At 52.0% G+C, this 22198-nt stretch overlaps 2 protein-coding genes across 2 annotated transcripts in view; both read right to left on the bottom strand.

The window, feature by feature from the left end:
• Positions 1–1964, bottom strand: part of LOC120248660 (AP-3 complex subunit sigma-2) — a 53781-nt gene extending 51817 nt beyond the window's left edge. Inside the window, exon 1 of the mRNA XM_039257095.1 lies at positions 1896–1964. Coding sequence (XP_039113026.1) covers positions 1896–1964 — 69 coding nt within the window. The remainder of the gene's footprint in view (positions 1–1895) is intronic.
• Positions 1965–7749: 5785 nt separating this feature from the next.
• On the bottom strand, positions 7750–18346 carry ARPIN (actin related protein 2/3 complex inhibitor). Its single transcript, XM_039257084.1, is given in 6 exon segments — positions 7750–8449; positions 9362–9525; positions 9918–10124; positions 13656–13788; positions 16803–16878; positions 18208–18346. Coding segments are annotated over 6 exon segments (681 nt in total). The 5' UTR covers positions 18300–18346; the 3' UTR covers positions 7750–8440.
• Between the last annotated feature and the right edge of the window lie 3852 nt (positions 18347–22198).

Below are 22198 nucleotides of genomic sequence, written 5' to 3' on the forward strand. Positions count from 1 at the left end.
TTAGTACTCTGCAGTTTTCAAGGTTAATTTTCACTCATGAGCTAATGTTAGTTATAAAACTCCTATGTTCTCCAAAGGTTTACAAAAGGCCAGTATGAACATGCAAATATGTTCACGGTCGTTAGTCATGAGAGGAACGGAAAATTAAAACCACAGTGAGAATCCACTTTATACCCATTAAAGTGTTTTTAATCAAAAAGATAGTAACAAATGTTGAAAGAGAGGTGGGAAAATTGGAACTCCTATGCATCGCTCATGGGAATGTAAAATGGTGTGGCTGCTATGGAAAACAGTTCTGTTGTTCCTCAAAAGATTCACCATAAAGTTACCTTATGACCCAGCAATTCTACTCCTTGATTTATAACCAAGGGAAATGAAAAGAGGGGCGCCTGGGTGGCTTAGTCAGTTAAGCGTCCGACTTTCACTTAGGTCATGATCTCGCGGTTCGTGGGTTCGAGCCCCGCGCGTCGGGCTCTGTGCTGACTGCCAGCTCGGAGCCTGGAGCCTGTTTCAGAGTCTGTGACTCCCTCTCTCTCTGACCCTCCCCTGCTCACGCTGTCTCTCTCCTGGAAATAAATAAAAACATTAAAAAAAATAAAAAATAAAAAAAAGGGAAATGAAAAGATATGTGCACATAAAAACTTACACCTGCCACCTTAAAAACATACAAAGTGAAAGAGACCACATATTGAATAGCATTTATATCAAATGTCCAGTATAGGCAGATTTAGAGAGGCAGAAAGTAGACTAGTGGCTGCTTAGGGCTGAGGGGGCTGAAGAGGAAATAAGGAATGATTACTAATGCCTAGTGGTTTCTTTTTGGGGAAATGGAAATTTTCTGACCACGGGGATGGTTCCACAACTTTGCAAAAGTACTAAAATCCACTGAACTATATGCTTTAAATAGGTGAACTACACATATATGACTTGTTTCTCAATAAAACCTAAAAAAAAAAGAAAAAGAAAAATTCACACACACAAATACAAACTAAATGGTTGTAGTGAATTATACTATTTTTATCTGGAAATAATTACTAAATGTAATCTAGCTTAAAAATTCTATGAAAAAGGTAAAATTATTTTGCTCGCCCCTATTTGACAAAAAAAGGGGGTTTGTGTGGAAAATAACACAAGGTCGATAGACACAGGGTAAAAAAAAAAAAAAAGAAAAAAGAAAAAAAAAGTGAGATGAGGCCTCCTGAATAGGCGTCTTCTGACTCTTTACCCGCTTGCGTTTTCACTGACAACGTATGTAACATTTTGAAACCTTGCCGCGAAGAAATACAACGCTGGAGGGCAGAAGACAAATAATGATGTCTCTTTTCCCAGAGGAGTTTTGGGAAAACTCAAATTGCCATGATCATTTATTGAGCCCTCACGCGGCAGCCTTTATAATTTCTCACCATCTCCCACTTTGAAGCTGACTTCCCTCAACTGTACAGAAGGAAGGGTATCCAGTCCCTGGGCAGTCCCACCCAGCACTGAAGCACAATAATCCCAAGGAAGCACGTTTCCAGATCTTTGGGCTAACGCAAGAACTTTAATAAGCTGCATGTTTCTTCCTATTCGTACGACCAGCACGATTAAAGGGGCAGCGACCAGTGAAGTTTTCAATGGGGCACACCCCCCATTGGCCTTTAGAGAGCCCCGAGACGCAAGGGGAGGCGTCACCAAATAGAAGAGCGTCACCAAATGCTGGGGTCCCGGATGGGGTCTGCGAGCGCGGGGATGGGACGTGACGCGGGACGCCAGCCCCGGCCCCGCCAGGAGGGTGAAGGGTGCGTGGGTGACGCCGGGTGCGGGAGCCCCAGGCGGTGCGTCGGCGGGAGGGGCCGCGGGGAGGGAGGGGGGCGCGGGCGCTCGGCAGGGGCGGGACGAGGCCGGGCCGCACTCACGAAACGCTGGTAGAAGCGGACCAGCCGCGGCTTCCCGTGGTTGTTGAAAACCAGAATCGCTTGAATCATCTTTGCCGGCCACGTTCCTTCCAGCGCCGGCGGCCCCCACGAAGCGTCTACTTCCGCCACAACACGGCCACTTCCGCTTGGTGCGCTGCTGAGCGTGGCCGGCGGAAACGCGCCCCGGCGCCTGAGGGGTCCGACCGCGAAGAGTCCGGCGTCACCGCACCCCCAGGAGAAAGCGCCAGGGTGGGCTCGCGGGGGATCGGGCAGGGTCGTCACCTCGGCTAGCGCAGGTCGGCCAATCAGGGCCCGGCCAGGGCGCGAACTCGGATCTCTGCCCTTCGGCCGGACGGACCGCTTGCTGCACAATCTGGGGCCGAGCGCGTCGGGAAAGCAGATCCCGAAGCCAAAGCTCCTGAGAGCTACCGCGCTCCCAGGCGAAGAGGCGGCGGGCACCTCCCCGTCCCCCCGTCCGCACGAAAGTATGCAGTCCTGCACCCCCCCCGCCCCCGCCCCCAAGCACACATGCGGAACGGTTCGCAGCCTGTTTAACCAATGCCCGCTTAGGGAACGTGAAGTTCATTTTTGATTTTCAGTATTGGATACCACGCTGCAGTCCGTGTTCACGCCTGCTCGTGCAAAAAGCGGACGTTGGAATTAGGAATCTTCAGTGGCGATCCCAAATTTGTAGATTTCGTTTCTTGCCTTAATGACTTGGGGGACCCCTTGTTGCAGCTAGAGCTGCGAATCGGAAGCACCTGTCCAGAGGGCTGCTGAGCAGTGGGCAGCAGAAACCTTCACCATGGGTAGAGCATGAGGCGCAGTATTTCCAGTTTTAGAATTTACAATAAAACGACTGTGGATGTGTGAAAAGCCTCAAGAATGTGGATCTCAGCAGTGTTAACTGCAGGGGGAAATGAGACACTAATCATTCCGAAACGCGAGGGTCGTTAAGTGCATTGCTCCATCTGGACATGAGAAATATTAAATGGTCATTTCTAAAAATAATGTTGTGGGGCGCCTGGGTGGCTCAGTCCGTTGAGCGTCTGACTTCAGCTCAGGTCATGGTCTCACCTTGGTGAGTTCAAGCCCCGCGTCAGGTTCTGCACTAACAAACAGTTCAGAGCCTGGAGCCGGCTTCAGAGTCTGTATCTCCCCCCCGCCCCCTCCCCTGCTCATGCTCTGTCTCACTCATGCTCTGTCTCTCAAAAATAAATAAATGTTAAAAATTTTTTAAAATAATAATGTTGTGAGGGGCACCGAGGTGGCTCAGTCATTTAAACCTCGTCCTGGCACTGCTGGTTTCCACTCGGCATGATCTCAGGCGGGTTCAAGCCCCATGTCTGGCTATGCGCTGACAGTGCGGAGCCTAGTGGGGTTCTCTCTCCTTCTCTCTGCATCTCCCCCACTCACGCTGAAAGCATGTACATGGATACCCCATTTTGCAAAAGACTAAGTGGACACACTAAAATATAAATAATAACTGTATCTGATGGAATGGGAGCATCACAAAGAGTTCTACGTGGGCCATGGTAACAACACTGTCCTGGGTAAAAACCTGGCTCTGTTGACCACCTGGGCGCGTTGGGTAAGTGTCTGTAGAACAGGCATAATACCAGTTTCGTTTACTGTAATAGCAGACATTTTTTCTACTTGGAAGTAATTATTTTCCTTAGACAATTATAAATACAAAATTAGCTACTGTTTGTAAGCATGTGGAGCAATGCATGGCATATAACAGTACTACATAAGCGATTTAATAAACCATGGTGAAAGTGTATGTTTTTTGTTTTGTTTTTTGAATTTTCTAAAATAAATATGTATTACTCTTGTAGCCAGATTTTTTTAACCAAAAAAAAATCCAAAGGCAGTCAATATGCACTGAAACTTGACAAAACGTTTCAAATCTTGAGACGGAATATCAAAATTCTAAAACAAGAGTAATGAGGGAGACCTAGCTTTATGAAATCTGAAAGCATGCTATGAAAGTTCAAACTGTCACCACAGGAAGACTTATTGAAATGTAATAATTTAAGTATAAATAATTTTAGGGGCGCCTGGGTGGCTCAGTCAGTTAAGCGGTTATTGAAATGTAATAATTTAAGTATAAATAATTTTAGGGGCGCCTGGGTGGCTCAGTCAGTTAAGCGGTTAAGTGTCCGACTTTGGCTCAGGTCATAATCTCGTGGTTTGTGGGTTCGAGCTCCATCGGGCTCTGTGTTGATGGCTCAGAGCCTGAAGCCTGCTTCAGATTCTGTCTCCCTTTCTCTCTCTGCCCCTCTCCTGCTCACACTCTGTCTCTCTCTCTTTCAAAAATAAATAAAAACAATTTTTTAAATAACTTTAATATAGGATATAGGAGACATCCTAACTTCAAAGTGGGAAGGAATCTGATAACATGTTGGGATTACTGGTTAGCAATTTGAAAATAAGCTATTTAGTTATCTTACTTCCTACCCTTTCACAAATAAAGGCAGAGTAGATTAAGGAGTTAACGTAAAACCATATAATAATCCAAATGGAAGAAACAGAAATTGAATATCTAAGATCTGAAAGGAGAATATAAGCCTAGAAGCAATACAAATCACAAAAAGTCAACAGATAAATCCATAAAGATTTTATGTTTGTAAAAAATCACTTTAAAAAAAAGTTGTTAAAATATGATAAATGATTATACTTAAAATATAAATAAAACTGAAAGGCCACCCCCCGTATATAAACAGGCAAAGAAACTGAGTAAGCAAAGAGGAAATATATCTAGGAAAGGAACATGAAAAAAAGTTTAAGTTCACTATTTAATGGGGGGAAGTCTAATCAAAATTAAAGTATTAAATTTGAGATTAAGTTTCAAGTTTGGGGCGCCTGGGTGGCTCAGTGGGTTAAGCTGCTAACTTTGGCTCAGGTCATGATCTCACAGTTTGTGAGTTCCAGCCTTGTGTCAGGCTCTGTGCTGACAGATCGGAGCCAGGAGCCTGCTTCGGATTCTGTGTCTCCCTCTCTCTCTGCCCCTCCCCTGCTCTTACTCTGTCTCTCTCTCTCAAAAAGAAATAAATGTTAGAACAATTTTTTAATACAAAAAAATTTATTTTTTATTTTTACTTGATCAAATATTTTTTAAAAATGTTATCACACCAGTTCTGGCAGGGGGAGCATGAAAATGGTCCTCTCCTACACTGCTGGTGAAACTATAATTTAGAACAACCCTTTGGGAAAGCAAATTTGATGATCTAAAGAGACTTAAAAAAAAAAAAAAAACTCCTAAATTTCCAGTGATCTAACTTGTGGGAATCTGTCCCTAAAGAAACAACCCCAAGATACAAAAATACGGCATGGTGGGGGTGGGGAAGAGGGGGGCAGGAGGTGGCGTGGGAGAGGCTGTATGGGTGGGGTTGAGGGAACTATATAATCTAAAAGAATTGTATATAATTATGTAATAGTATATAATCTAAAACATTAATTATTTTAGCTCCAAATAGGACTCTATTAACTACCCCCAAATTGGACAATGACAGAGCTATTAAATGGCAGTCAATCTTAAAAAACAATGGTTATGAAGACTGTGTAGCAACACAGAAAGCGAATGTACAACATTAACTGAAAAAGGATTAAGGGGCTTTATGTGTCGGTGTGATATGGCAGAAACCATGTACAGAACTTGCATATTCCATGGGCAGGCCGCTCCCCCACCTCCGCTCTGCAGGAAACCCCCTTCCTCCTCCTCCACCTGAACTTCTGTCCTGTGCCCTTATACACCAAACCACTCCAGCCCCATCACTGTGACAACTGGAGCGGCCCCAGTTGGATTCATTGCTCTCAGGTTCTCTGCAGTCAAGCGATCTTTGATATAAACAAATCAAATCTTATCACCCTTCCCAGAATCCCTGCCTTCCAGGAAATTAAGGATAAAGTCCTAAAGTACTTAACGTGCTAAAGATGCCATGGCTGATGTCCAGCCTCATCTCAAACAACCTCAACCTCTACCCACTCTCTGAGCTCCAGCCACAAGGACCGTTCCCTTCCTCTCTCCCTTCCTTCCTCTCTCCCTTCTTTCTTCCTCTCTCCCTCCTTCGTTCCTCTCTCCTTTCTTCCTTCCTCTCCTCTTCCTCTCTCCCCCAGCCCACCCAAGACACCAAACCCGTTTACTGTCCAGGTCTCCCCCTACTGACACACAGGCCCTCCTTTTTTGGAATGGTGACCTGCCTATATGACATGTGGCCCTTTGGCCACAGTGCTCTGAGCAGCAGGAAGCCTTCACAGGGTGTCTCTCATCAGTATCCCCAGGCCTCTTGCTGCTTAACCACTTCCCTGGTCACCCCCATGGCTGAGGTCCCAGCAGGTTCAACACCAGCCAGCCCTACTCAGACACAGGATACCAGGGAGGCACCTTCTACGATGGTCAAGGTCAAAGGTCACAAGGATCTGAATTAAGAAAAGGGCAACAAGAACAGAAGAGATCTATGAGCAGTCCAGGGACCCGGGACTTCAGGTAGCCCCAGTGAAGTGCTAACCCCAAGCCTCACAGCCATACTGTCCAACCCAGGCTCAACTATGCAAGAAGGTAAATGAAAATGGGAACCAAGATAATAAATGCAAGAAGCACAACATTACCTGCTCAACTGCTAATCAGTAGGACTGATTTCAGCCTGGGCATATCAGCAGTCAAGGAGTTAGGCAAGTTCCGTAAAGTCTAGGAACAGAACCCTCCTTCACCGGGCCAGGACTCCTCGGGCCCGTGCGTTCAAGGTCCTTCTATAGGCCAAGGAAGCCAAGGAGAAGGGAAGGAACATAAGCTTTGCTTTGGACATCCCTGGATTTGAATCCTGGCTGTCTCACTTCTTAGCTATGACTCTGGGCAAGTTGCTTTACCCTCTCCGAGGCCCCCTTTCTCCCCTGTTGTGTACATGTGGAAGCAGAAAAGAGTTTGAAATCTGAGCGCCTGGGTTTAAATTCCTCTCTCTTCTGTATACTATGGGTGGAGCCTGTAAGCTTCAGAATCATATGAATAAAAAGGTGGGGGGGGACTAATAATCACATGCAGCTCAAAAACCAATCACAGGTACCTCCTGGGATTGTTGTGATAAGTAAGTAAGATATTGCAAGTGCTGAGCAAATAACAAGTTTCCCCCGCTATCCAAAAAGTACAGCATTCCTATGAAACATCTTATAAACTGAAATGGTAGAAAGTGAAGAAACAATTTATATGGAAAAATTTTTGAGTGTTCACTTAGGCTTTTCTGAAACCTTAGGGCACACCTTGCTAATGCAAGCACAAAATCAACGGAGATAAAGCAGATGCGCACAGGCACAGTTCAAAGCTATGGGGGCCTGATGCCGAGGATCGTTCCCAGGGGGGCACTGGTGGGTCCACTCTCACGACTTGGGGGGGTGCACAGCGTCTGTAAAGGCTCACTGCAAAACAAATGCTGAATGTGATTTTCACCTTTGGCCTTTTTTCATAAAAATGAAAACCCTCTTCAGATTTCTTTTGGTCAGCAAGAACAGGTACTAAGTAAGGTCTTTCATAGAAGCCAAGGGTCATAACACAAACTTTTAAAAAGCAGGGGACATCCGTACTGATGCCAGGAAGCAGGCCCAATTATTATCATGAAGCACATCTAGCGCTGTGTTTGATACATTAGGGGACTCGTCACCACCCCCTCTTGTCTCTAAGGCAAGCCCATTCTTGGGACACGTAGATGTCAATTCCACATCCCGTCACAGATCTGGGTGTGGGCTCACTACCCAGCAAGGAAATGTTCATGATCAAAAAGACACGGGTTCCTTCTTAATAGGATCACTGCTCAGCTGGGAGACGGTTTACACCTGACATAACCCAGTCAATGTAAAGGAATCCTTTTCTGGAAATTTACTCATTCATAAAAAGTTCTCAAAGTACGAAAACGGCCAAGGTGGGCTCAAAATGTGGCCTGGCAGAGTGGGTCTGAAAGGTGGGGATCAGCCAGCCACACCTGTGACTACACCAGGCCTCCCTGAGAACAGCATCCGCAGGAAAGCAGCCAAGGAGGCCAGGAGATGGGAGCCCCCAGTGTGGCAGAGAAGCAGAGTGGGGACGAAGAATGGGCAGCTATAGGGGAAGAAAAAGGCACACAGGGGAAAGGAGGTTTGAACTCAGGAGCAGAGGCTACACCACTGGGCCCTGGGGAAAGAGGGCAGGTGTAGAAGGAAGGCAAGACATACAAGGACAGAAGAAGGAACACCCGAGCCACTTTGTATGCAGATGAGGGACAGTCCCCACGTCCACGCCAAGACCAAGTTCAGTTCTGCCGGCGGCCCTGGGGGGACCCATCCACTGCCTGCCTCTAGAAACGAGGCTGCCACTCAGGGCAAGGGCCACCATGAAAATATCTAGAGATGGGCATGGGGGCCCCCACTGCTCCTGGCTTGGTCTTGGTTTGGTTTCAGCAGCGCTTATTTAAAGGGTGTTCCGTGGCGGCCGGAGGGAAGAACCAGGTAAGGCGAGCTCCAGGGTAGACAGTGATGGACAAAATTCTCAGCAGTGCTGGTGGGACCCAGGGGCGACTTCAGTCATCCTACGGGTTAAGTAAAGAGGTATGAACAGAGTACATTTCATGAAAGTCTTCTACAAGTCATCAGACAAACAAGAGTTCAACCGAGTGGCACAAACAGGCCCCTCGGCCATCTTCCTTGGCTTCACCTCATTAGGGCGGGCCCCAAGGAGCTGGCCTGGCCGCTCCAATTATTTTTCATTCCCAGACTCACTTTATTAAGACAAAGGGGGAATCCAGACCCTCTACTCTCCCTGCCCTGCTTTCTCTGGCAAATGACCTCATTGGCCAAGGACATAGAGCCCATTTTTTAGAGACTTTGTTGTAAATGTTCAATTTGGGGCCTTTTGACATCAATTCAAATCTGCAGGCAAAATATGCTTCAGAAAAACACATCAACTGTGGGTAGACTAAAGATGGACTGAGGGGCTGATCCTTGGCAAAAAAAAAAAAAAAAAAAAGCCAACAACTAGTGAGGACCAAGCCAGCCATTTTCTAGCCACTTTGGGCAGGGAGCCCGGAATGAAGGAGGGGAAAAGAAAAAGCTCATTCAGCTGAGCGGCCACAACGCGGCTAATGTAGTCACTTGAAGTGATAATGTTTGGAGATTTCATGGCATCAGGTTACGCTGATTTCCCTCCGAATTCCATTCTTTCCATCTCTTGCTTTTATCCATCTTTGGAACTTTCTTATGGATTAGCACAGCTCAGACCTACCCAAAAGAAAGGCCTCTCGAGCAGTCACCCTTCCCGCCTCGAGAGGAATTTTCCCGAGGCTGACACACTCTTAGGAAATTCCATGAGCTCCGCCAAAGCTGGGGGGGGTAGGGAGTAAAATGTACGCTGCTGTGACCCAGCCACGGCCCGTACGCACAGAGCTCCTGCCCGGGGACGAACCGTCCCAACGCCAGGTCCACGGGCACATCTCTTGACCCACCCACTCGTCGTCCCCTGCGCCATCCCCCTGCATTCGGATCTCCTCTGTGGCCCCCTCCGCAGACTTCTGGGCCATGATGTTGTCCGTCCAGGATGCCCCCGTCTTTCCATCACCAGCGAAATTACACTTGGTCACCGTTCCAGCCTCAAGTTTGGCTAATGACTCTGCAAGAAGGGAAGGAGTTGAGTGGCTCATCTCCCTGTCGTGGAAACATAGTCGGGGCTGGCCTGCTCTGCTGGGGTCCCCGGGGCCTGGGTTAAGCCACTCTTCTCATCAGGCCCGGGTGCCCTCAGGGAAGCCCTGGGTGCGACCCCCGAGTGTGACTCGATAGCAGAGGTCACCCGCGGGAACCACGGGATTGGGCGGCACCCCAGGATCCTCTAGGCTGCTGGCCCCGGGGCCTTGTCCAGAGACCTGGGAAGAAGTCTCAGGAATACGCAGACCTGACCTGCTCAAGCGGGTTCTAAGCAGATGGGGTGGAGGAGCCTCGGCCGGGAGGCCGGGAACTGCTACAGGCCACGGGGACACGTGACCACGTGAGGGCTGCCCCGCTCACCCAGGAAGGGGCCGTCGCCTCAAGTTTTCAGCCGCACCCCGAGCCCCAGCTCCAGCTCCATTGCCTCCATGTCTGACTCAGGCATCCAGAACGCCACTGTCTGATCGGGGGTGAGGCTCTCTGTCAGCGCGAGCAGCTCCGGCTTTTGTACCAGGCTCTTGAGCGCCTCGGGCGTGAGTCTGTCCGTGTCCCCCGCGGCTTCCACCCCTGCAGGCACACGGCACGGGAGGGTCATCACCGCAGTCACAGCAAACACTTCGGGAGGGGCTCTTCGGAGCTAGGTGAGACCTGGATGGACGTGCCCACCACCCCCTGAAGGCAGGGTTCTGCGTACCCACGGAGCCAGTGCTCATCAGGGCTCTCCTGGCACAGGACTTCCGGTCCTGGAGCCAGGCTGCCCCCGTGCAAATCTGCTCACAAGCCGCTTGAGCCCATGCAAGTGATTAACCTCTCTGTGCCTGACAAAGAGGGATAGAGATGGTACCTCCTGGTAGGGCTGACGTGAGGCATAAATGAAATGACACGTAAAGCACTTAGCTCGGTGTCTGGCGTGTGGTAAACCCCCAGCGAGCGTAAATGCGTTAATTATTCCTTTTCTTTTTTTTTTTATTTTTTTTTTTTAATGTTTTATTTATTTCTAGGAGAGGGAGAGAGAGAGAGAGAGAGAGAGAGAGAGAGAGAGAGAGACAGCGTGAGCAGGGGAGGGTCAGAGAGAGAGGGAGTCACAGACTCTGAAACAGGCTCCAGGCTCCGAGCTGGCAGTCAGCACAGAGCCCGACGCGGGGCTCGAACCCACGAACCGCGAGATCATGACCTAAGTGAAAGTCGGACGCTCAACCGACTAAGCCACCCAGGTGCCCCTAATTATTCCTTTTATACATGAGAGGAAAACAATGGCTTCAGAGAGGTTAGGTGATTTGCCCAAGGTCACACAGCTCGTCAGTGGAAGAGGCAGGATTCAAATGCTCTACAAAAGTCTGCCTCCCCACTGAGTCCCCAGTGACTAGACAGGGCTCCACCCCCCCCCCCAGGCTCTCAGGGTCTCCTGGCTGGGCTGGGGTCTGTGCAAGGAGCAGCGAGCTATGGGGTCCACATACTCTCCCCTGGCCAGCTCACCCCAGCACTGGCAGAGCTCAAAGGCTCAGGGGGAGTCCCAACAGCCTCCCCTGCCTGCCCTGAATGTCCCAAATCTACAGATCCCGGGTGGGGACCGGGGGGATGAGGAAGGAGGGTCCCAGACTGAGAAGTGAGGCCTCACATGCCTGGGAGGACTCACGAGGCCCCAAGATCCCAGGAAGGTGGGCACAGTCACCCCAGCTCAGGAACCCAGCGCTGGCCCACAGCCAGGGGCAGGGGGAGCAGCCAGCCAGCCCGGAGAGGCCGGACCCCGCTGCATGCAGGGTGTAAAACCTTGCCAAGTTCCATCAGGGACGCCCTCTGGGGTTCCCCTGATGCCGCACTCCCACCAAGGGCTTTCGAACTGCTCTTTGCTCCTCAGCCCTTCCCCCTCCCGACGTCCCTCAGACACCCCACCTGTCACCTCCATGTCCCAAGATCACAGAAGCCAGAGGTGGGGCTACTTACCCCCCCCCCCACCTGCCTGTCAACGTACCGATAAGCACATGGAGCCTCTCCTCCTCTTCTGTCTCAAAGGACCGAGTGTCCCTCTCCTGCCTCGACTCCGTTCCTCCGTCTGGGCTCCAGATCCCACCCCCTCTCCCTCGACGGGTACCTAGGCCTCCTTCTCCACACTGGATCTTACTTTGATGCCTTCCTGAATTCTCGCTCTGACACCCACTACTCCAGACCCCTCCCCCTCCCTCTCCCCGAGTCACTGGGAGCTCTTCACTGTGAGTCCACCGGATGCTTCCTGGGCCTCAGGCAGCACCTGACCCCACTGCTACCCCCAACCCCCCCACCCCGCCACTTCACTGGGCCTCAGAGACACATGTACTCCCCATCTCCCTCGGACCTCTGCAGGGGTCCCTTCTCTGGCTCCCGGGGGGGCTCCTTCCCGCCTCCCAGGCCACTCCATCCGCGCTTACAGCTTCAGTACCAGCAATGCGCGATGGCTCCTAAATGCGTTCCACCGGCCCCGCCAGCTCCCTGGGTTCCAGAACTGTCCCTCCAAGGCCCCAGAGGGCATCGACCTCCACCCAGAGGTGCAGCCACGTGTCCCTGACGGAGCTCTTCTCCCCGCACCTGCGCCTGAGCCCAGACCCAGGGTCGTCCCTGAGCCCTCTCTCACTCTCCCCGTCTCCCAACACGGAGGCCGCTGTCCTGAGTCTGTCCGTGTCTCCATCCTCACTGACAGGCCCTTCATCTGGCCATGACAGTCTCCTCCACACAGGCCTGCTGGTCATCCCCCGTGATTTTTTTTTTCAGTTTACTTATTTATTTTTTTTAGGAGTCTCTACACCCAACGTGGGGCTTGAACTCACGACCCTGAGATCAAGAGTCACATGCTCTTCTGACTGAGCCAGCCAGGTGCCCCTCACCCAGGGGCAGAGCCCGAGGTGGGGCTCAAACTCACGAACTGTGAGATCACGGCCTAAACTGAAGTCGGATTCTTTTTTTTTTTTTTTTTTTTTTTTTTATTTCTAGGAGAGAGAGAGAGAGAGAGAGAGACAGCGTGAGCAGGGGAGGGCCAGAGAGAGAGGGAGACAGACTCTGAAACAGGCTCCAGGCTCTGAGCTGGCAGTCAGCACAGAGCCCGACGCGGGGCTCGAACCCACGAACCGTGAGATCATGACCTAAGCGAAAGTCGGATTCTTAACCGACTGAGCCACCTAGGTGCTCTCCCCTCCACCCAGGGATTTAAAAAAAATCACTCTGATCACATTACGGAACCTACTTAAAATCACTCACAACAGGGCTCCCCTGTACCTTTGATCAGGTGTCCCCTCTGGGGCCCTTCTCGACCTGGCCCTGCCTCCCTACAGTCTTCCCTTTGCGTGCGTCAGGCGCCCCCAGTCCCAGCATGCCCCGGCACGCAGCCCCCTCCGGGGAACCCTTCCGAACCCCGGCACCCTGCTGATGCACGCCGTTCCCTTCAGCATTCGATACTGGTGTTCCCTCCTCCAGGCCCACCCCTGACCACGCCTGCGTGGGCCCGAAGCCCCTCCTCTCTCCCGTCCATTTCCTCTAAGGGACCGAGGGCATCCTGGGTGCAGGTCCACGTCTTGTTCGTCCCTGGACCCTCGGCATGTGGCTCAGGGCCTGGCACAGGGTAGATGCTCATTAAATATTCAGAGAACGAGTGGACAACCGAAACCACGAATCATAAACTGATAGAGGGATGGATGGATTCTCACTCAGCCGCAAAACCTTCTTCCACCACGGAAGACAGCAAAGAGCTCCTTGCAGAGCCACCGCAGGGAAGAGCAATGAGGTCACGAAGGGCCTAAGAATCAAATGGGAATCTGGGCAGGAAGATGGAGGCTGCCAGGGGCCTGGCCCGGGCTCTGCACAGAGGCAGTGAGAGCCCAGAGCCAGGTTCATGGGCGACTGTGCCAGACCGCGGGAGTCGGCAGGAGTCAGAAGGCCAGCCAGGCCCCTGGGATTGAGGGGGGCCACCAGGGATCCTCTGACGGAATGAGGGGTGGGGGGAGTCCAGCCAGCAGGCCCTCAGGCCAGACATGGACTTCAAGGCTGAGCAGACACTCATTAGGGACCAAGAGACACAGGAAGGCCACAGGGTGGGAGGGCCCCGAGAGAGGAAGGACAGAGGATACCTACTGTAGGATGACATGAGGAAGCCCGTGTTCACCTTCCTGGTGGCACTGAAATTAGGCTCGATTTCATTTCCCTTGGGGTCGAACTTCCGGCGATGGATGCGACTGGGCCGGATGTACAGCACGTAGTAGCGCTCCTGGGGCCAGACAGAGACAGTGAGGGCGCTGCTTCACGGCACCCCGTTCCCTCCAACACACACACTCCTCACAGGGCTCCACTGCAGGCCCCCCAACCTCCCTCTCCACTCCGAATCCCACCTCGGCTCCAAAAGATATTCAAGCTGGGCAGAATACCCCCACCCCATACTCATTCATTTATCCAATCATGTGCTCGGTACACACCTGCCACACATAACAAACCACGTACATGGCCATGAGATGGCGGGCCCGCCCGACCCCAAGGTCTGCACACAGCCAGAGACGGAAAGCACATGCAGAAAGCCATAACCCGAGCACCCAGGACCCCAAATACCATGATGCAGGAGGGGAAGAAGGCAAGGGTAATAGAAAGTTCCGAGTGAGGGCAGCCATTGTGTCTCTTCCCATACATGTTGGACCTGGGGCTAATCCCTCCTAGCCTCAGTTTCCCCTGCTGCATGGGGACAATGTGCTGTCTACTTTCAGGAATGCTGTAAGGGTTCAGTGAGATCGTAGAGGAGCGAGCACAAGTGTAATACGTAAAGTGGGCTGTACATGCTGTTTGCCCGCTACTCTAACCAAAGCGGGCGGACGACTTGCTCCCAGACACTGAAGAAGGGGAACCCATCTCTTGGCAAAGTCTTGAAGGATGGAGAAACCTGTGACTTCGGGAAAAGGAGAGTAGGGAGAATTTTTTTTTTTTAATGTTTTACTTATTTCTAGGAGACAGGGAGAGAGACAGCGTGAGCAGAGGAGGGTCAGAGAGAGAGGGAGTCACAGACTGAAACAGGCTCCAGGCTCTGAGCTGGCAGTCAGCACAGAGCCCGACGCGGGGCTCGAACCCACGAACCGCGAGATCATGACCTAAGAGACAGTCGGACGCTTAACCAACTAAGCCACCCAGGCACCCCAGGAGTAGGGAGAATACTAAAAGCCTGGGACAGGAACGAAATAAAAGTCAAGGTCCGGGGTGCACGTCTGAGCGACCCAGCGCAGTCAGGGGCCTCGTGGGAGCCCAAGCCGTGAATGCAAGTGGGATCAGTTCGAAACCGGCCTTGAGTTTGTATTTGGAGTCTGGACTTTACCTGGTAGACAAGAAGGAATCCCAAAAGGTTTCTGAGCCGCGGTGAGGCCCTCAGATATGGCTTTTGGGGAACAAGTGGGCGTCAAGGCAAGAAGGCGCGTTGGGTGGGGTGCGAGGCTTGAGGAGAACAAGCTAAGTTCCTGAGGCCCCCCCCATCCACCTAAGGCCAGTGGAAAGAGGAAGGGGAGGGGCGGGAAGGGATGGCCAAGGTAGAAGGGACCAGGGGACCGGGCACTGCTTCCCCGGCGCAGGGCGGAGGAAGGCAGCAGACGTCTGCAGGCCTGCGGCCAGCGGCCGGGAGTTCGACTGCATGATCACGAGGAAGGGAGAACTCAGAGAAGGCAAGTGTGCGCGGGCCTGACAGAATGTTCTGCCCCGAGAGCAGCAGAGGCCGGCCGGCCCCACATCAGCCTGGAGCGACTGCTGGCCCTGCTCGACAGGCCGGCTGGGGGCTCCCGACAGATGCATCCACCCTGCCGACTGGCCGCCTAAGGAGGGGGGCGGGTGCAGCAAAACATCTCTTGGCATGAAACTGGCATGGAGCTGGGAGCGGAGGCTTTTCCCGGGGCCGCAGTGCAGCAGCGGGGCCCGAGCCCCTGGGACGGACTCAGATTTAGGCAACGAGGGGCTAAGGTGGTCAGCACACCGCAGCGGGGCTGTTAGAAACGGGGTGGAAACCCAGAACTGGCGCTCAGGAAAGAGACACAGGTAAGCCCCGGAGGGTGCGCAGCAGGTGTGTCTGTGACACCTGAGATGGCGTGGTGATGGAGGGCATGACCCCAGCGGCGTGAGAGGGCAAGGCGAGAAGGGCACAGGACGAGGGAACTGAAGCCCTGGGCGGGGTCGACAATGCAGGCCTAATGCGGAGGCTGGACAAAGGCCCCGAGCACAGCAACCCGCCCGCCACCCCAATGTCCCTGCCTGTATGCACGCGGATGCCCAGGACCACAGCAGGGACCTTTCTAAAAACCCCACACTCCAAAGCGCCCGGCTACACACAGTGCTGTTCAAAGTCGAGCAAGCCCGAGAGCCACCACTTTGCAAATGGAGAACTTTAAGTCTCCTTCTAACAACACACTCCACCAGGACATTGAACGTGATTCAGGGGCACCTGGGTGGCTCAGTCGGTTGAGCATCCGACTTCTGCTCAGGTCACGATCTCGCGGTTTAGGAGTTCGAGCCCTGTCCTGTGGCAGGCTCTGTGCGGACAGCTCAGAGCCTGGAGCCTGCTTCAGATTCTGTGTCTCCCTCTGTCTCTCTCTACCCGTGTCCCAGTCACGCTCTGTCTCTCTCTCTCTCTCTCAAAAATAAACATTTAAAAAAGATGAAAATGATTCAATTCCAAAAATTTCAAAGGTGATGTGACTTCCCAGGAACAGACCTGGTCCCCCAAAAGGAGAAGGTCACTGCGGACCCATTAGGCCCCAGGGCAGTGGGAGCCACCAGACCCGAAGCGAGGAATCTGGGCCCTCGGCCCTCCCAGAAAACAGAGCCCCTCATCCTGCTCACCAGTGAGGCTCCCAGCCCTTTAAAGAGAAGCAATGGGAACTCTTCAGAGCACTTTCCAGCCCACAAAGCACCCATAGCCTCAGTCCAATCACCTCACCCCTTCCTGCTCTCAACGCCCCCAATCTCGGCCCCAAACACACACCACTGGGGTTAGTGCTGATCTGTCTCCTCGGCAGGAACCCAGACCCTGACATCTGTCCTCTGCCCAACACAGTGCCAGGGAACCCTTTCCACTCAGTGGCCCCTTTCGGCTGCTCTGTCCCCGCCCACTCCCCCCCTGCGCTGTGAGCCCCTGCAGGGAGGAGCTGGCCCCCAAATCTCGGGAGCTGATGTAGTCAAGCACCGGGAGATGCAGATGCGTCGCTGGGTGAGGACCATGAAGCCAGTGCCCCGGGGGTGTGCCCAGGACAGCGTCCTCACCTTCCTGCCGTGGGCATCCAAGATGCTGTGCCGAGATAGGTCCACCAGTTCTCCCTCCAGCAGGACGCCATTGCCGCTGGGGATGGAGAGGAAGAAGGGGTCAGCTGGTTCCGTCAGTCCTCAGGGAAGAACCACAAGTTCAATGGCCCAGGGAGAGTCTGCACCGGGATAGGAGCAAGGCCCGCAAGTGTTTCCTATTCACGTGGTTCCTGAACAGGTTTAATACAGAGCCATCCTTTTCTTCCTATTTCCCAGATGGGGACTCCACGCCTCTGCAGGTCGCAAAGGCTGGGGCACTGCCAGAGAGAAGAAGGGACCTCCTCGAGGCTGGAAGATCAGGTTGTGGCCCCTCCTGCAAAGAGTTGCTGTACCCAGAGCCTCAGTCTTCTTATCTACAAAATGGGAGAGTAACAGCCACCTCACTGAGTCTAAGATCGAGTGAAAGTGTTTTGTAAACTATAAAGTGCTTACTAAATAGAAAAGATTCTACTTCTTCATTTAACCAAATTTGAGTTAAATAAAGGGGCCTAAGCTGCTATAAAGTATCTTCCCTTTTCCGCTGTTTTTTTCTTTTCACCTGTTTTAAAGCACTTTCTATTCCTCTTGTCATTCCTATGCACTTAGAGGTGGTGAAACCCCAAATCAGAAGTTTTATGACTAGCCCAAGATCGTGGGGTCCCTCGCTGAGAGTTACTAGTTCCCCGCTTCCCGTTTCTAGTTTCCATAAAGGAAGAACCTGGGGTTTCCCTTTTTAGAGCCACAGAAATGGGAGAGGGGAGGGGACACAGGAAGGGATGGAGAGCTCGCTCTATTACCTGTCCCTGCCCACTCCTCACCTCCAAATTCCTAGTGTTTGCACCTAAGGCTGAAATGGTGCATTTGTTCTCAAAACCTCTGCGTGGGTGACCACAGCGCCTCCCCTCCACCCATCCCGACCCCTCCAGGCAGGCATTGCCCTCCCGCGGCCGCGCCACGCCGACCCCCTGCGCCGCTGGGGTCGCTGCACGCCTTCGTCCCTTCCGGGGCGGGAAGTGGGGAGGCCTGGGCGGCGAGGCAAGTGATTGGAGTTTATTGTCGCGACAGGGAGGGGTAGAGACAAAGGTCGGTGCTTTCGAGCTCCGTTTGGGAGTCGGGTCCAGACCCTCTCTCGACCGCACGGGGGGTGGCGGGGAGAGGCGGGCAGTGGGGAATTTTAAGCCGATCTGTGTCCCGGGGGTGCGCTCCGCCTGCAGGGCGCAGGGGAGCACCGGGGGCGGGGCAGGTAGCTTCGGCCAGGCCGGCCTCCCCTGCCACCCCCACCTGGACCGCGGTCCCCTCCCCAATCCCGAAGCCCGGGTTCCACGCCCGGGGCCGGAGGGCCGGCCGAGGCGGTCCGAGAGGCAGGGGCAGGGCGCGGCGGGCCTACCCCTGGTGTGCGGCGGGGTCCCAGGCGCCCGGCAGCCGCGCGCTCCGCACCGCCTTGTTCCGGAGGGCGCTGTCGTGGTAGATGCGGCTCATGGTGCGCACGCCGCCGCGTCCGCAGGCCCGGCGCTCGGAGGCGGCGCGCGGGGGCGCGGAATCGGCGACGGGAGCGCGCGCCCGCCGGCAATTCCCAGGCGCCCAGCCGGCAAGGGCGCGGCCCGGGCCCCGCCTGCCCGCGCGGGATTTAAAGGGGCCGAGCCCATTCCTGCCGCGGGACGGCGCGCGCGGAGAGGTGGGCTTCGTGGAAACCCCCGGCTAGCGCCTTAGCGTGGGCAGGGTGGAAAGCCACGTCCTCCTCTTTCCTTCCTCTTTCACGTCACTACAGGGAGACCCCCGCCCCAACACACGCAGAGGGGGAGACTGAGGCCCAGAGATCCTATAGGATCGGCTCAGGAAGAAGGAGGAAGGGAGAAGAGAGAACAGCTCTCAGGGGTGGCGGGCTGGCCTACACAGAAACTACTCTTAATGCTCCCACAGTGGCTGGGGAAGGGGTTCCAGGGATCTGTGCTTAGGCTTAGGTCAGATCAAGGTTTGTATCCCAACTGTGCAAGCTTCGGCAAGTTTCTCAACCTCTCGGAGCTCATGCTTCCTCCTTTATGGAGTCAAGATTAATAATCTCACTCTACAACCTAGCATTTCCCCTCTCTGCCTTCCTCCACAGTTCTTGAACCCTTCCCCAGCTCCCTACTGCCCACTGGGGCAAGTGTGTAACCGTCTAGAGAGGCATTTTCCAAGCCTGGGTGCAGGACTCTGTTCTGACCCTGGGATTGTTGAGAAGCCTTGGTTCTCCTGTCTGGGAATAGGCACTTGAACCCATTCATGGAGTTCATCTGTGGCCTCTGAGGCGGAGCATTCAAAAGAGGCAGGTGGCCAGGGAGATACCCGGATGGCCAAGATGGGCTGCCAGTGGTAGAAGCAGCCCCTCTCCCCACCCACACACATAAAGACTTTGGTGGGTCCCAGCATTTTTATTTCCAAGGACTCCTTCCTCCATTAAAAAAAAAAAAAAATTAGGGGCACCTGGGTGGCTCAGTCAGTTAAGCATGGTCTTCAGCTCAGGTCATGATCTCACAGTTCCTGGGTTGGAGCCCCGCATCTGGCTCTGTGCTGACAGCTCAGAGCCTGGAGCCTGCTTCAGTTTCTGTGTCTCCCACTCTCTCTGCCCCTTCTCCGCTCACACTCTGTCTCTCTCTCAAAAGTAAATAAAACCTGGGGCGCCTGGGTGGCTTAGTCGGTTGAGCGTCCGACTTTCGCTTAGGTCATGGTCTCGCGGTTTGTGGGTTCGGGCCCCGCGTCGGGCTCTGTGCTGACTGCCAGCTCAGAGCCTGGAGCCCGTTTCGGAGTCTGTGTCTCCCTCTCTCTCTCTGACCCTCCCCTGCTCATGCTGTCTCTCTGTCTCTCCTAGAAATAAATAAAAAATATTTTTTAAAAAAAGTAAATAAAACATAAAAATAAATAAAAATTTAAATTATATTTTATGGGTGGGTTGACATAACGATGAATATATTAATATTATATCTTAAAACTTTTTCTTCAGCTTAAAAACTCTTTTTTGTTTTCTTCTAATTTTAAGAAAAGTAAAACATTTCCAGGGGCCCTAGGCTTTGTGTCTAACGGAGTAGTTAGCCCCAGCCCCAGCCTGGCCTACCAGACTGTTCTGGAAAGGTCTGAGAGAGAAGGACAAGACCCTTAGTGGGAAGTCCCTCTGGGCAGAACTGTCTTTGGGTTCTCGGTCTTCAAAACTTCCCAGCCTGATATAAGGAACTCCTGCAATGCAATAGCAAAAACAAAACAAATAACCCGATTTAAAAATGGGCAAAGGAACTGAATAGATATTTCTCCAAAGAAGACATACAAATGGTCAACAGGCACATGAAAAGACACTCAACATCACTCATCGTCAGGGAAATGCAAACTGAAACCACAATGAGATACCACCTCCCACCTGTCAGAACGGCGCATATCAAAAAGACAAAAGATAAGTGTTAGGGAGGATGTGGAGAAATGGGAACATTGATACGCTGTTGGTGGGAATGTAAACTGGTATCGCCACTGAAGAAAACAGTGCGGAAGGTTCTTAAGAAATGAAACATAGAACTACCATATGATCTGGCAATCTCACTTCTGAGTACATACCCAGAGGAACAGAAATCAGGATCTCAAAGGGATGTGGGCATTCCCGTGTTGCGTTCAGCATTGTTCACAGTAGCCGAGACACGGAAGCAATCTAAGTGTTCGTCGATGGATACGCTGGGGGAAATGCGGTATATACATACGGTGGAATACTATTCAGCCTTTAAAAAAGGAAGGAAATCCTGCTATTTGCAACAATATGGATGGACCTGAAAAGACACCAAGCACAGGAAGACAAATACTGCCCGATCTCATTTACATGGGGGATCTAAAATAGGCAAACTCACAGAAGCAGAGAATAGAATGGTGGTTGCCAAGGACCAAGGGGCAGGGGGAAATGGAGAGATGGAAGTCAAAGGCTACAAAATTTCAGGGTTACAAGATGAATGAGACCCAGAGATCTACCTTACAGCATAGTGCCTATAGTTAATATTGTATCACATACTTTAAAATTTACTAAGAGGGTGGGGTGGCTGGGTGGCTCAGTTGCTTGAGCATCTGACTTTGGCTCAGGTCATGGTCTCACAGTTTGTGGATTCAAGCCCCGCATTGGGTTCTGTGAGTCAGACCCTGCGCAGGGCTCTGTGCTGACAGCTCAGAGCCTGGAGCCTGCTTCCAATTCTGTGTATCTGGCTTTCTCTGCCCCTTCCCCACTCAAGCTCTGTCTTCTCTCTCTCTCGCTTTCTCAAAAATAAATAAACATTTAAAAAACTGGGGGGGGGGGCGGCACGCCTGGGTGGCTCAATCGGTTAAACGTCTGACTTTGGCTCAGGTCATTCATGATCTCATGAGCTCGACCCCCACATCAGGCTCTGTGCGGACAGCTCAGAGCCTGGAGTCTGCCTCAGATTCCGTGTCTCCCTCTCTCTCTGGCCCCCTCATGCTTGCACTCTGTCTTTCTCTCTCTCTAAAAAATAAACATTAGGGGTGCCTAGGTGGTTCAGTTGGTTGAGCTGACTTCAGCTCAGGTCATGATCTTGTGGTTCATGAGTTTGAGCCCCACGTGGGGCTCTGTGCTGACAGTTCAGGGCCTGGAGCCTGTTTCGGATTCTGTGTCTCTCTCTCGTTCCTCCCCTGCTTGCATTCTGTCTCTCTCTCTCAAAAATAAATAAACATTTAAAAAATTTTTAAATAAACATTAAAAATTTTTTATTTTCTAAGAGGGTAATTCTTATGTTAACTGTTCTTATCACACACACAAAATAGTAATAGTAATAAATAAACAAGGGCAGGAGGAAACTTTTGGAGGCGATAGGTGTGTTTATGGCATAGATTACGGTGATGGTTTTTTGGGTATGTGCTTACCTCCAAATTCATCAAGCTGTATACATTAGATATTAGATATACATTAGATATTTACAGCTATTTGTATGTCAATTATACCTCAATAAAATGGTTTAAAAAACAAACAAAAAGCCCCAGGCTGGTCATAGCTGCATGACTAACATGCCCCCCCTTCCCCCTCCCCTTTCTGTGTCATCTTCCCTTTCAAATGGTTTCAAATCTCCATCGTCTTATATGACAGCCACTAGCCACATGTGACTACTTTAATTTTTGCTTTAATTAATTAAACCAGTATAAAATTCAATTCTTCACTCTCACTAGCCACAGTTCAAGAGCTTAATAGCTAGCAATATGTGGCAAGCGGCTACCATTTTGGAGAGCCCAGACACAAAACATTTCCATCACTGCAGGAAGTTCTATTGGACAACGCTGTTGTACGTCTTTTCTTGGGAAGAGTAATCTTTTGCTTAGTGGGCTCTGTGACTTCACCCCATCATACAACTGGGAGACCAGGCACC

This window comes from Hyaena hyaena, unplaced genomic scaffold (genome assembly GCF_003009895.1).
Source record: "Hyaena hyaena isolate Hyena2069 unplaced genomic scaffold, ASM300989v1 scaffold_13, whole genome shotgun sequence".
Taxonomy (NCBI): domain Eukaryota; kingdom Metazoa; phylum Chordata; class Mammalia; order Carnivora; family Hyaenidae; genus Hyaena; species Hyaena hyaena.